The following is a 15,307-nucleotide window of genomic DNA, read 5'->3' on the forward strand; positions in this document are numbered from 1 at the left end:
TCGGGGCGCGCAGCCGTCTCCGCTCCTCAGCTGGAGCAGGGCAGACAAAAGACGCAGGCTCGGGCTCCGGCAACCGGGATCAGCCAATCAGCAGCCGCCCCCGCCTCCCGGCCGAGCTCGCGTGCGCCCGGCTCCGACTCCTGGCGAGCGGCCAGCGCCCGGGCCGTACCATTCCGGGCGAGGCCGGGGGGGGGCACGGACAGAGTCGCGCCTGAAGAGTCGGCTCTCACGGGGTGACGGGCAGCGTCGGAAGCCGAGGCGGAGGAGCCGAGCGCGGGTCCGTGTCCGGCGCTCGGCGGTGTTGGCGCGCTGAGCTGGCGCGGGTGCGGGGACGGCGCGGCCGCCGGCTCGTCCCCCCCCTGCCCGGCGCGGTCGGCGGGGCCCTCGGCGGGGGTGGCCGGGGGGCGGGGGAGGAGGTCCCCTCCGCGCAGTTAAAATGAAACTCTAGTGGCTGGAGCCCGGGCAGAGCGTGAGGGAGCCGGCGCGGTCGGGGTGGCGTCTGCTGCCCGCGCGCAGCCCGGCTGACTGGACTCTCCGGCGGTCGCCGTCCCGAAGCTGCCGACCGAGCCCGAGTCCCGGTCCCTGAGGCAGTCGCTCCCCGCAGACCAGGGGGACCCCGAAACTTGAACGCACCCCCCCTTTGCAAGCCTTTGTCACTCCCCAGCCCTCTCCCAGCGCCTTCTCCTCTCCCCTTCTCTTTCTTTCTTTCTTTTTCCTCCTCTCCATTCTCTCTCCCGAAGGACACAAAAGTGGCTTCCGCTGAAAGCTTAGGCGGCGGCGGGAGCTGGTCCCTCCGGAGAGCGATTGTGTGGGAGAGGATTTTCGGGAAGCCGCTTTTTAACACCGCCGCTCTCTGCCTCCCAAGCCTCCCTGTGACCCTCGGAGGTAAAGACCCCGGGGCTTGAAAGTTCGGGGCGTTTTGTTGGGTGCTGTGGGAGGAGAGAAGGGGAGTGAGCACCTTGTTCTCATCCCAGTAGTTGGCTGGACTTGTACTGGCCGTTGGAAACCTCCAAGTGTATTTCCGTGTGGAACTTTTGCAAAAATATATTCAGATTTTTAAATATCAGATAAACTGTGTATATATATATATATTTCTCTCTCTCTCTCTCTCTCTCTCTCTCTCTCTCTCTCTCTCTCTCTCTCTCTCTCTCTCTCTCCTCTCTCTATATTTTCTGACGACCTGCCCCTGACAGCGCGATGTACAATACGGTGTGGAGTATGGACCGCGATGACGCAGACTGGAGGGAGGTGATGATGCCCTATTCGACAGAACTCATATTTTATATTGAGATGGATCCTCCAGGTATTTGGGAGCAAAGTTTTAATTTAATTTAATTTTTTTATTTTGGGATGGGTCTGATTTGTGTTTAGCAAAACCCCGGTGATGTTTTCAGGCCAGAAGTCTTCTTGGGTGCGCCAGGTTCGGGATGGGGTCAGATTGCAGTTATAGCTGCAGTAAAACTGCTCTGGCTTACACCTTTAAAGTTTGCAGTTAGGACCCTGGTCTATTGTCCTCAGAAGGTGGGGGTGGAGGGGCTGGAGTGGGGGTGGGAGGAAAAACCCGGCTTTTGGTTTTGCCATTGCATGTCATTCAGGTTTTTGACGGCCCTCCACTTTTTTTTTTTTTTTAAATAATTCAAGATTTTTACGTGCAAGGAATGTTTTATAATCCATGCTTGAAGACAGTCTTTCTCTTTGTGGGAATTCCTTAAAGTTTATACTTTAATACAGTTGTCTGATTTGGTTCGTTGTATTTTATCTTGGTTAACTTCAGAAACTGAGTTGCCTTTGTGATTATTCATTTTGAGACTCCGTGTCTCTCTCATAGAAACCAAATGCCGGTTAGTGATTTTCAGGGATTGGGCGGTTGTATTCATTCATGGCCTTAGTCTGTGTGTGTGTGTTTTAATTTCCTTCTATGCATATAGCATCTTAGGTCTGCATGCAGTATTTTATTACTCGTTAATTTATGGTGATTTAACTTAATTTGGGGGATAGAATTGATATAATTTCGACTCTTACAAATAGAGAGAACATTTCTTTTCCCTGTGAAATGGGATATAGACATATATGTGATAGGTTTCTATACATGTGCATGTGAACTGTACATATAAATGCATTTTTATTAGAGAGCTTTGTCTGAGACTGAGATATTTCATGTCTCTGATAGGGTGGAAAAAAGAAAGGGAAACAAAAAAGTTTTTTTTTTGCTCTTTAAAGTGCGGTTTGTTTTATGGTTATTATAGGTGTCAGATATTCAAATCTTCTTTTCATTTTCAGACAGTGCTTTATGTAATGATTTTGAGTAAGCAGAGGGGCCTTTGTGATTCTTTCTTTTTGAGGATGAATTTGTTGTCTTTTAAAATGTGTTATAGTTAAGCTTACAGAATAAAGTGTTTCAGTAGGGAACCTCGCTTATTCTAAGACTATGTATTTTTGGAAACATTTGAAAGGAATGGAGTCCATGCAAGTGTAATGAAGTATAAATGTCTTATAGAAGGTGTGTAGTAATTACTTCTTGTGTCCTTGTGAATGGCAAGTTATCTTCTTTAAAAATTAGTGATAGTGTTAAATGATATCTTAGAAACTAACACTAATACTGAATAATGCTTTTTTGAAAACTCTTAGTGATCGCTAAGAGTTTTCCTCTCTTCCTTTGTCTTAGAACTGTCTTGGTTTACTTTTGTAATTGTGGTTGTAACCCAGAGGCAGCTTTTCAGTGTTTTGTAAAGTTTGTAGGATTTGCCACCGTCTATTGTGTGTTTTCCCCTTTGTTTCCCCCAATGGTAAAGCATAGCTTCTGTTAGATACATTTGTCATTCATATGTTCAGAAATCCAGTATATCACTGACGGATCCTGTAAAGAGTAAATGATGCTATATATTTGTATCTGTAGGAATTATGTATTCACATTGCCTTAGAATCATGCTGGATCATAGAGTATCTTGCCTTCCAGTCATACAAAGGGAATTTGTTGGGCGGGGAGTTGAGTAGGGAGGAGGGGAGAAAATGAAGAAGATACTAATGATTGAAAAATTTTAATCTTGTAGAAAAATATTGGTCAAGTTGAGTTGAATATATATATATATATTATTTGTTTATTTTTGAGGTTAAATCAAAACAGTATAGCTCAGGCTAGGCTATATGTGGTCTAGGCTAGGCTCTCAAACTTGCATTTCTCCTGTCTCATCCTCTGAAGTGCTAAGAGTATAGGCATGTACCACTATGTTTGACCCCGGAAATAATTTTTCAGAAAGCTATTATAATTATACAAAATGTGGGCTTTAAGATGGATGTATAGAAAATTCTGGTTCAAACTGAAATAAACTTTTGAGTTTAAGATATTTATTCTTGAATGAAATTCTGCATATTAAATATTAAGAACACTGAAAATACATTTATGCTACTATCTTTTATTTTACATCCTTACTATAGAGTATGGTTGCTCCTAATAGTATTTCAAAAAGAAACTTCTTTTAAATGTGCTGGAACATTGAGTATAAGGTGAATTTCTCTTCTCCTTTTTTTGGGGGGACGCCACTATATGGCCCTGTGTGGTGAAGAACTTACTATGTAGACTAGGTTGGCCTTGAATTCACAGAGGTCTACTTGCCTCTGTCTCCCAAGTGCTGAGATTAAAGAGGTGAGCCATCACACCTGGCCTAAAGTAAATATATATAGCTTTTTTTGCATATGCATTACATTTTCTCTTTATTTTAATCTTCTTGTGCCAGATCATATTTTATTTAAGGTATCAGAAACCATAATAATGACTATAGAACATCTCTTCAACTACCGGTGAGGAAAAAAAAACCAGCTAAATAAGACACCTCTTGGCTGGGCACAGTGGCTCACGCCTGTAATCCCAGCACCTGGGGAGGCAGAGGCAGGCAGATCTCTGAGTTTGAGGCCAGCCTGGTCTACAAAGTCCAGGATAGCCAAGGCTACACAGAGAAACCCTGACTCAAAAAACCAAAAAGAAAAAAAAATATCTCTTTTTTGGTAAAAGCAAGATACAATGATATTTACTTTTTTTCTTCGAGAGTTTTATATAACATGTTTTCACCATATTCAGTCCCTTCTACAACTATTCCCAGCTCCAACCCCCCTTTCCTACCCATCAACTTTTGTATCCTTTTTTGAAAATAATATGAATGTCAACTTCATTTTGTGTGATAAGTGAATATGTTAAACTATGTTAGAATATGTTAAACTGTGAGTAAATTATCAACAAGATAATTGACAGCATGTTTATATCTTGTCTTTTTCCTAGCCTGCCAACTTAACAAAAGTTCTTCCTTCCTGGACTGAGTGAAAGCTTATTGTTTTCCCAGTTTTGTTCTGTCCAGTCTATAGTTTTTGTGGGTGTTTTGCTTGGTATATGTCTGTGTATTACATGTGTGCCTGGGGACCTCAAAGCCCTCAGAGGGCCTTGGAGGGCATTAGAACTCCTTGAGCTGTCTATGCAGATATGAGCCATGCTGTAGGTGTTGGGAATTGAATCCCTGGTCTTCTGGAAGAACAAAAAGGTCTCTTTAACTGCTGAGAGGTCAGCTCTCTAGTCCCCAGTCTACAGATTTATTGTTATAATATCATGTAATGATTTACCTTAAAATGATACAATGATAAGTCTTTTAATTTCTTTAAAAATCTTCCAATGGTGCTGGGTGTTGGTGTTGGTGCATGCCTTTAATCCCAGCACTCTGGAGGCAGGTGGAGCTCTGTGAGTTTGAGGTCAGCCTGGTCCACAGAGTAAATGATAGAGCAGCCAAGTTTACACAGAAAAACCCTCTTCTGATGGCTTTTTTTGCCTGTTTTTTTTTTTTTTTTTAAAAGCCCCTTTGCATATTAATCCATCTTTTTTTCTTCTTCCCAATTTTCTAGACCATTTTTCTCCTGCGGTCCATCATAGCTTTTATAGTAGCTTTTCCCCCCACTGTTATTTGAATGTACACTTTTGTCGTCCTATCATTTCTAATGGTCACTTGTCAAAATGTTATATATGTTTTGAACTCATATCAGATGTCTTTTTCCCCCCAGAATATATATTCCCTGATACCTTTGTTAGAAGACATTCTTCTCTTTTCTTTTTTTTTTTTTTAGAGTACTTCTCAGATGAAATTTATCATGTTTAAAGTGGCTATAGAATTTGCTTGTTTGTTTTCAATGCAGGTTTTCACTGTGTAGCCTTGGCTGGCCTGGACTTGCTTTGCAGATCAGGCTGGCCTAGAACTCACATTGATCCACTTGTCCTTGCTTCCCCTGAGTGCTAGGACTACAGGCGTGTGCCACCACACCTGGCTTACTACTGCGTTTATTTATGTATACTTTGTCCTGTGGAATTATCTTCCTACTTGGTTGGAAGAGTCTTAGTTTGTTTAGAGCCCTGGAAGTAGTAGGCAATTAAAGTATGTTGAATTAATAGATAACTAAGATCACTGTTTCTTTCTGGATTTAGGCTTTTTTGCTTAAGGTCCTTGGTCACCTCATTCCTTGGCTATTGTAGTAGCCTAATTTTTGAGTTAGTTTATTTATTAGGACCCTTAATTGGAGTATTATCAATATTTTGTATATTATGTTGATTTTAGTCTGAACTATAAATACAACAAAAAAAAATTTACCTGTTATTGTGTTAAAACTATCTTCCAAAGAGCTTTCCCTCCAACCTATCTTCATCTTTTCTTATTTATTTATTTGTTTATTTTAGGGTTTCTCTGTGTAGCCTTGGCTGTCCTGGACCTTGCTCTGTTGACCAGGCTGGCCTGTAACTCAGGGATGAAAAGATGTGTACCACCACTGCTTGGCTGGATTTCTAGTCTTAAGAATTGTGTCTGAGCTTGAGCCGGGCTTAGTGGGGCACACCTTTACTCCCAGCACTCAGGAGGCAGAGGCAGGTGGGTCTTTGTGATATGGAGAGGTGCAGCCAGAGCTATATAGTCCGTCTCAAAAAAAAAAAAAAAAAATTGAATTCAAATGGAGCTTAATATATTTTTGGAAAATCTATTACATATATCTATCTGTTTATCTATCCATATTTCCTTCCTCCCTCCCTCCCCTTTCCCCCTTCCCTCCCTCCCTCCTACCTTCCTTCCTTCCTTTTCCTGTCTGTGTGTGGGAGCAGGAGTGCCATGGTGTGCCTGTGCCGATTAAATGACAATTCATAAGAGTTGGTTTTTTTTCTCACCATGTGAATCCTGGTGATCAAACTCTGGTTGTCAGGCTTGGCAGCAAGCACCTTACACACTGAGCCGTCTTTGTGGCCTGGGTTTCATATTTTAATGTTCTTGTATTTTCTGGCAGTTGTACAGATACTATTTACATGAAATGTAAAACTACCTTTGAAATGTTAAGATTGGGCTTAGAAATATAATTCAGTTATTAGAATGCTTGTCTCATATATAGAATACCCTGGATTTGATCCCCAACATGAGGTACACTGGTGTGCTGTGTGGATGTGGTGATACATGGCTGTAATTCCAGGTAGAGGCATAGAATATCAGGTTGTTAGGAAGATCACAGCTACACAGTGAGTCGAGAGTAGCCTGGAATATGAGATCTGTCTCAAAAAAAAAAAAAAAAGAGAGAGAAAATAGTATCAAGAGCTAGGGTTGTGGGCTGTGCTGGCAAGATGGATCATTAGGTAAAAGCTCTTGCTAGCAGTATCCAGCCTGATATCCTGAGTTTGGTTCCCAGAATCCACATGGTAGAAGTAGAAAACTTCCATAAGTTGTTTCTGACTTCTATGTGTGCACTCCAGCACATGTGCACCCACATATACATGTGGGGACACACACTAAATAAATAAATGTAGAAGAGGAGGAGGAGGAAGAAGAAGCTTATTTAAGCTGGGTGTGGGGATGCATGCTCTTACTCCCAGCATTTGGGAGGCAGAAGAAGGAGGATCTCTGTGTTCCAGGCTAGTATGATTTACAAAAGGAGTTCCCTCCTTTCTTGAGACAAAGTCTCTTAATGCACTTGGAGCTCGCTAGTTGGGTGGGCATGTTGTGGCCCCCCCCCCTCCTGGGGGACTACAGAGTTCAGCTGCTTTTATGTCGGTACTGGGAATCTGAACTCAGGTCCTATAAGTGACCGAGACGTCTCTCAGTCACTCAGGCCTTATTTGTGTCTTCTTGTCTCAATATCCAATGCCAGAGTATTTTGTTAAGTCTTTTGTACTCAACCAGTTTCATTTTGTGGCTTAAGTTTTAAAATGTTGATATTTAATGGAGATTTATTTTAATAAAGAAAATAATAAAATGTACATTACTTTTAGTAAGATTTTCTAGTTTAGATTAAAGTTTGTTTTTGGAACTAAGAAATTGGAAATGAGTATGTGTTTCGGAGTTGTTAGTTTAGTTTTATAATAAACCAGGCCAAATGGAGGCTTAATGTTCCCAATGTATTGTTATGCCAGTTAGCTTTGGAATATGTAGAATTTGACATGTGATAACGTAAAATCAACTATTAAGCCCTATTAAAGATCATTTTCCAATTTTCTTGCTTATATGCAGAATATTTGTTGTATCTGCATATTTAAAGATTTATGTTTATCTGTATGGATGTTTTGCCTAAATATGTGTCTGTGAATCACATGTGTGCAGTGGTCTCAGAGGCCAGAGGAGGAGGATCACTTGTTGCTGATCACTTGGAGCTGGTGTTATAGAACTACCGTGTGGGTGCTGGGAATCGGACTCAGGTCCTCTGGGAGAACAACCAGTGCTTTCAGCCATTGAGCCATTTCTCTAGCCCCTGATTGTGTATATTTGTAAGTTTATGTAAAGTAAGAAAATCATCTATTTTAATAAAAGGGTCAATAGTAGTGTAAGTTCAACCTATGAAGTTGTACCATTGTGCATGTCCCTTGTCAGTGTGAAATCTACCCTATGATCTGGTGTTGGGGAGTGAAAACAAAGCCAAGGTCAGTACCGTCCACCATTGTCTAGCCCTGAGTACCTAGAACACATAGCTGTGTGATCTTGAATTGTGTTAAAATTTTAATTTATTGATATTATTATTATTGTTGTTGTTTTGAGACTGGGTCTCTCTATGAAGTTCTGAGACCCACTTGCCTCTGCCTCTGCCTCGTACGTGCTAGGATTAAAGGCATGTGCCAGCTTGGTCGACAATGACAGCTCCAGGACAGCCAGGGCTATTACACAGAGAAACTCTGTCTGGAAAAAACAAAAACAACAACAAACTAGAATTTATCTTTCCATATAATAGGCGTCAGGGTTTATTGATTTTAACTGCTTAACAGTGTGAGTAAAAAACCCTCCTATTTTGTTCAACTCATATACTGCTCAAATGTTCCATGCTTGAGATTAGTTTAGTTATTAGTCTAGTAGTAAAATGGTTACATTGATTCTAGACAAATTCACACACAGCTTCTAAAAGAAGAAAGACATCTGCTTCTGTGCCTCAGTTTTCAGAGAGAAGACTCCAGAAACCTTTCCTGGACTTCGTTCTTTTTTGCTCAGAGTCAGGTCACATGCTAGTTCCTGAACCAATCACTATTGATTACCCTTACACTAAATGTGTTTCTGAACATGGAATGGTGTTGGGTGCCCCTAAGGCATACTATAACCTGAAGGGAGTCTATTAGGCAGAGGAGGAAGCGGATGCGAGGGGAGCAGTCAGCAGTGGCTATGATTTCGAAAACCATACCTTTCTTCAAGATTATTTTTGTATTATGCATAAAAAGTATTAGGGAGTTACTTGTTCCCCTTTTTTAGAGCTAAAATTTAGTGATGGGAAGCCCATTTTCCCTTTTTAAGTGGAGTTCTTAAGGCCAGATAGTATGTATAAAAGTTAAAGAAAAGGTCGGTGAGGTGGATCAGTGATAGGGCATTTGCTACCAAGCCTGATGACCTGAGTTTGATTCCTGGGATCCACATGGTAGAGAGAGTTACCCTCCAACTTTCACACTTGTGCTATGGCTTGAGAACACACAAATCAATAAATGGGTTGAGGAACAAAAAGAAGGGGAGCTGTGAGAGGTTGCTCAGTGCATAAAGCGCTGCTGTGCTGGCCTTGTGACATGAGTTTGATCCCCAGGACCCATGTAGAGGTGGAAGAAGAGAACTGACTTCATAAACTTGTCCTTTGAGCTCTACACAAGTGTTATGGTTTGAAAGCTTTACATATACAACATAGATACTCAGTAAGCCCAATAAACACTGGTTACCAAGTTAAAAAACAAAAACAGGTGTGTCTGTACATGCTTTTAATTCCAGCACTGTACTGGAAGGCTGAGGAAGGAGTTTGAGGCCAGCCTGAACTTCACTGTAAGATGCCATGTCTTGAAGAAGGAGAAAAAGTAACCTGTAAGACAGATCTCCTTTTTTCTTGTCAGTTACTTACTGCAATATGAAGGTGACCTCTCTGGCTGATACTTTTCTCTGTTGAGGAATATAAGGTCTAGAATAATAAAGTGTATTTGTATAGCAACTATACACCAACACCAAGACATGTGCACACATGCACATACACACACACACACACACACTCTCTCTCACAAACACACAGTGATTTTCTTTTTCTTTTTTTTTGAGACAGAGTCTCTCTCTGTAACCCTGTAGCCCTGGTTGTCTTGGAACTCTCGGTAGACCAGGGTGGCCTTGAACTCACAAAATCCATCTGCCTCTGTCTCCAGAGTGCTGGGATTAAAGGAGTTTACTCCTGTGCCCAGCAATAAAAATAAACTTAAGAAACAACAACAAAGGCCAGGCATGGTGATGCATGCTTTTAATCTCAACACTCAGGAGGCAGAGGCCGGTGGATCTCTGTGAGTTCTAGGCCAGGCTGGCCTACAAAGCAAGTGCAGAGCAGTCAGTGTTCTATTACACAGAGAAACCCTGTCTCAAACAACAACAACAACTAACAAACAAACAAACAAACCCTACAAAACAAAAGAGATGATGTCTGGGTAGTAATGGCACACTGGATGACTTTAATTCCAGCACTCTGGAGACAGAGGCAGGTGGGTCCCTGTGAGTTTAAGGCCAGCCTGCTCTATGGAGTGAGTTCTAGGACAGTCAGGACTACACGGAGAAACCCTGTTTTGAAAAACAAGAATGGGGGATGGGGTGGATAGATATGAAGACAAATAATTCTGTAGGTGGTAGAGCTCTATATCATAGGGCATTGTAAAGCCATTATAAGAACTTTGGCTTTCAAACTTGAGTGAAGGTCCCAGTGAGATGGCTCAGCAGGTAAAGGTGCTTACTGCCAAGCCTGTGTATTAAATCTGATCTCTGGGATCTACATGGTGGAAGGAGAGAATTGGCTCCTTCAAGTTATCCTCTGACCTCTACACTGTGTTATACCTGTACATACGTGCACAGACACATGTATACACACACAATGTAATGAAAACACTTGAATGAGATGAAAAGCCATTAGGGTGTATTGAACAGTAATATACCATACCTGCTTGTAGAGAATAGAGATTGGTGGAAATAGAGAAACCGGTGGGAGTTGTGGAAGTAATAAAACAGCAGTTGCATTCTGAATACCAATTATATGGTATGTCACTTCAAAACTGACTTTTTTAGTTTCTTTGCTTTATATTTCTTTATGTGATTTAGTTAAAAAAATTAAGCAAAAACTATGTAATTTTTTTTTACTGTGTAATTTTTATTTTTACTATTTTTCTCTCAAGTGTTAAGATTCGGATCTGCAAAATTTAATTGCTTAATATGCTTATTGCTTATGTTTGGCCTTGGTTATTTTAGAAAGAGTTGCCGTAAGTTATAGTTATAAACAATTCAGTATAAATCTAGTTTGTACCATAATTTACTTTAAAAGGTAACTTTAAGGGCCTGGAGAGATATTTCAGTGGTTAATAGTTGTCTCACAACTATTGTTAACTCTAGTTTCAGAAGTTCTAATACCCTCTCTGACCGCCAAGAACACCTGCCATACACATGGTACATAGGCATACATGCAGGTAAAACAGCCACATACACAAAAATAAATAAATAAATAAATAAATAAATAAATAAATAAATAAATAAATAAATAAGTCTTTAAAAGTTATTTTTTAAAAAGTAATGAAAAGAAAATTTCTCTGAAGTTCTTAGTTTCTCTTATGGATTTTGAAGGGGTGAAGAAATTTGAAGAAACCATGCCATACAAATTTTATTTTATGTATTGAAGTTGTTAGTATCTTAGAATAACTAATACAGATTTATATATTTTCTCTTATTTATATAATTTTTTACGTATTCAAGTCTAAGTGGAAGTAAGGGAGGAAAAAAAAGGAGGAAAGGAAAGAAAGAGGACAGGAGAGAAAGCCCTCCCAAAAGAAGAAAACAAGGGCAATTTCATTCTGCATCATTTACTCAACAGGCCACATGATTCAAACCTGCCTTCTTTTTCCTCAGAATAGTCTGTCCTCTCAGTTCTTTTTGTACAAATGTGCTGTCTCTTCTTTAAGCTTTCATAACCTCTTCATCTATACTAAAATAACTTCCTAACCAGACTTTTTTTTTTAAAGCAGGGTGTCACTTTGTATCCCTGGATGGCCTAGAACTCGCTATGTAAAACAGGCTAGCCTCAAAGTCATGAGCTCTCTGCCTGGATTTGCCTCCCAAATGCCAGGGTTAAAAGTGTGCACCACTATTCCAGGTCCAGTTTCTCTTTAGTCTGTGTGTTTTTCATATGGCAACCCATTAAATGGTGTTAAACGCTGTTGGGGAGATCAGCAGTCTAACGCCAAGTATATTGAGGGCCTTTGTGATTTGGACCTCATTTGCCTATCAGACACATCTAACACACTTTCCACCTTACATATGCTTCAACAAAACTTAAGGTATGTTAACCCACACATGTACTGAGGCTGTGACTTCTCCATGGTCTCACCACTAATACATACATTCCTCCTGCTTATGTAATTTTCATTTAGTATGATTAAAACATTTAGTCAACCACTAGTTACTAACAGAGATAGGTATTGGAGATTCAGCCCTTACTGATTCAGTCCATATTCTAATGGAATTTATAGCCTAATAAAGAGTAAAGAAGCTAAACTATTACTAATAAATATATGATTTAAAGAGGTGGACCAGAAAGATGGCTCACAGGTGAAGGTACTTGCTGCACAGCCTAATGACTGAACTGAATCCCAGAGACCCATATACATGCATCTATGGAAACATTATACAACAGCAATTTCTTTTTTTTTTTTTTTTTTCTGTTTAGCTGCCACGTTTTGGCTTTTAGAAAGCTATCTGCTTAATTTAAAAGTGCCACTGGTGATTTAGATTTGTGGGATAGTAAGTCAGAACTTGGGGGTTAGTTTTTCTCCAAATAATTATTTACTATGACAGTAACTATCATGTGTCTGACTGGGACGGATCTGAGCTGTCCTTTGGTTCAACAGTGGAACTTTATTTAGGGTTCTGAGATAACGTATACTATGTGTCTCATACAATATCTGGGACATTCTACACTAAAAATTATTGTTTATTTGAAATTCAAATTTAGCTGGGTGTTTTATATTTGTATTTGTTAAACCTGGCAGTCCTAATTTAGTGAGAAGCCGTTAACTAGACCGCATTTTCTTTACAGTGCTGTGTAACTTGATGCAGCAGATATGCGAATAAAAAATGCAATGGAGATTCACTAAAACAAGGGACATATAACTGATGTAATTGAGAAGACCAAAGAGAATAAGGGTACCTGGCATGGCATGACCAATGCCGTTAAGCTTTGGCATTGTTTTCCTCCAGTTCTTTTGGATTTACAAATCCTCTCAGCCTTTTCTCAAGTTGGCATTCATAGTGATAAAGGTGGCTGCTGCTTGGCTCCTAGAATAACAAGTACCCTCATTCATGGGAGATAAAGATTATGTTATATAAACATGACACAGAAAGCTTGGTCTTGACGGTAAGTAGGCCATCCCCATGTTCTGAAGGGTCACTGTTTTAAAATCTGGGTAGCTTTCTTGTCTAATCGGGAGTTACTAGAACTACTTCAAGGGTTTGTTAAAACGCATACTGCTTGGCCTTACCTTCATGGTTTTTGATTTAGTAGGTCCCCTGGGGTTGCGTTCTAGGAATTTGTAACAAGTGCTTGGATGAGACTGGCCTTGCTAGTCACAAACCACACCTTTAGAACCACTGCTATGACAAATCAAGGCCACTCCTGGTTGTTGGAAAGGCACAAGGTAGTTTGGAGAAATGATAACTATGTCCAATAAAAAGAAAAAAGACTGCTGGTTTTTGGAATCTAGTTTTTTTTTTTTTTTTTTTTTTTAAGGCAATAGCTTCTTGATTTTTAAAAAGACGTTTATTATGTATACAGTGTTCTGCCTGCATATATGCATCTGCAGGCTAGAAGAGGAAACCAATGGTTATGAGCCACCATGTGGTTGCTGGGAATCGAATTCAGGTCCACTAGAAGAAGCTCAGCCAGATAGTGCTCTTAACTTCTGGGCCACCTCTCCAGCTCTACTTCTTGATTAAAAAAAAAAAAAATGTTTTCCCCATACCTTTCATAATCAACGTGGCATAGGTGGAGATGGCCTAATCCGTAGTCTAAAGATAGGTTTATAATCCACTCCTGATTAGTAAGGGCAGTTGCTGGGTGATTAGTTGCACCAGTGAGTAGGACTGGTGATCTTTGTAGTATAGTCAATGAATATTCTATTTACTATCCTTACTAATAATCTGAAAATGACATGAACCTGTTTTCAAGGAGCTCAGACTGATCAAGGAGACCCGCATGTTAACTATGTGTAGTACTTGCCTTTATAACTCCTTCCTTTTCTTTTCAAGCGTACATTTTCATTACATGAATATTGTATTACCTCCCTTACTTTTTAAGTTACATTTTATTTATTTGTGTGTATGTGTATACCTGTAGTGTGTTCTGAGGGTTCAGCCTTGAGGTCAATGGTCTTTCCTTTAATGGTTTTTACAGAAATATATATCTTGGTGGTGGTTCTACCATGGAATGTGGACCAGAAAGAAAGGTCCCATTTTTACACAACAAATAAAATACAAAATATATTTTACATCTTTGTTTAGGATTGTATGACCACAAATAAAGATATAAAGATATTTTTCAGTTTTATGTACTCATTTGGTGAGATGTAGCAAGTGGACAAACAATCTTTGTGTTGTTAAATGGGTGGATATAAAATAACATGCAAATAATAAGGGACTATAGTTTGGTAGTAGAGATAGTAATATAGAAAATGTAGTTACTAGCTAAGGGAAAGGAGGGCAGAGAAGGAATTGTTATTTTACTTTGAGTAGTCAGAGAAGGTCTCACTAATACAGTGATTAAACCTTATTGTAAAATATGTATGGAAATATCTAAAATATAAGTGTGCAATTTATTGAATTGATATAAAGTGAACAACCATGTAACCATCATCCACATAAAGATGTTGAAGATAGCCAGCTTCTCTGAAGTCTCAGGCACTCCTAGTTCCAATTACATACTTTATCTCAACAGGTAATTACTAACTTGACTTTTTATAGTAATTACTTCTAGTTTTTCTTTATAGTTATATCCCTAAATGATGCATATTATTTCTTTCTGTTTTTGAGTTTGTTATACATGGAACTTTTAAGAATGTATTTTCTTAGTCTTTTCATTCAGTATTATCTATACTTTTTTTTTCATAAATGGTAGTTTCTTTTTTGGTAGTATAAGGTATTTTGTTAGTAAAAGGTATTGGTTCATTTTTTTTTCTTTTTTAGACGGGCTCACTCTGTAGACTTATCTATTTTGCTCTGTAGATCAGGCTGGCCTCAAACTCACAGAGATCTACCTGCCTCTACCTTCTGAGTTCTGGGATTAAAGGTGTGCTTCAGCATTGACATTCTTCTTCCTTTCGTTATATAAGAGTTCTTGTTATAATGTTGGTCCATATCTTCCCATCTTAAGTGATTTTACTTTGTTTTTTGAGACTGGTTTTTTTTTTTTTTTATTATGAAGCCAAGACTGGTCTCAGACTTGTGATCTTCCTTCTCAATCTCCTGAGTACTGAAATTATGGGCATGTGCTTACATACCTTATCAACCTTCATTTTAATGATTTTAATCATCTCTCCAGAACCCTTTTAACTGAGTGATGTGACATATTTAAAAGCTTCAAGGGATGGCATGTGGACTTTTTTTTTTTGAGGGTAGTTATTCTGTCACTAACTCTAAATTTGAAGATAAAATCTCACCAACCAAGGCTGGACACAATAGTACACCCCTTTAATCTCAGCACTTGGGAGGCAGAGGCAGGCAGATCTCTGAGATTGAGGCCAGTCTGGTCTATAGAGTGAGTGCCAGGACAGCCAGGGCTA

At 39.7% G+C, this 15,307-nt stretch overlaps 1 protein-coding gene across 1 annotated transcript in view; it reads left to right on the forward strand.

Moving 5' to 3' along the window:
- The first annotated feature begins 253 nt into the window (after positions 1-253).
- Positions 254-15,307, forward strand: part of Pik3r3 (phosphoinositide-3-kinase regulatory subunit 3) — an 81,475-nt gene continuing 66,421 nt past the window's right edge. The window contains exons 1-3 of the mRNA XM_055618485.1: positions 254-277; positions 741-885; positions 1,194-1,303. Coding sequence (XP_055474460.1) covers positions 1,198-1,303 — 106 coding nt within the window. The 5' untranslated portion in view covers positions 254-277; positions 741-885; positions 1,194-1,197. The remainder of the gene's footprint in view (positions 278-740; positions 886-1,193; positions 1,304-15,307) is intronic.

Source organism: Psammomys obesus, unplaced genomic scaffold (genome assembly GCF_907164565.1).
Source record: "Psammomys obesus unplaced genomic scaffold, mPsaObe1.curated_primary_1811, whole genome shotgun sequence".
NCBI classification, from domain to species: Eukaryota; Metazoa; Chordata; class Mammalia; order Rodentia; family Muridae; genus Psammomys; species Psammomys obesus.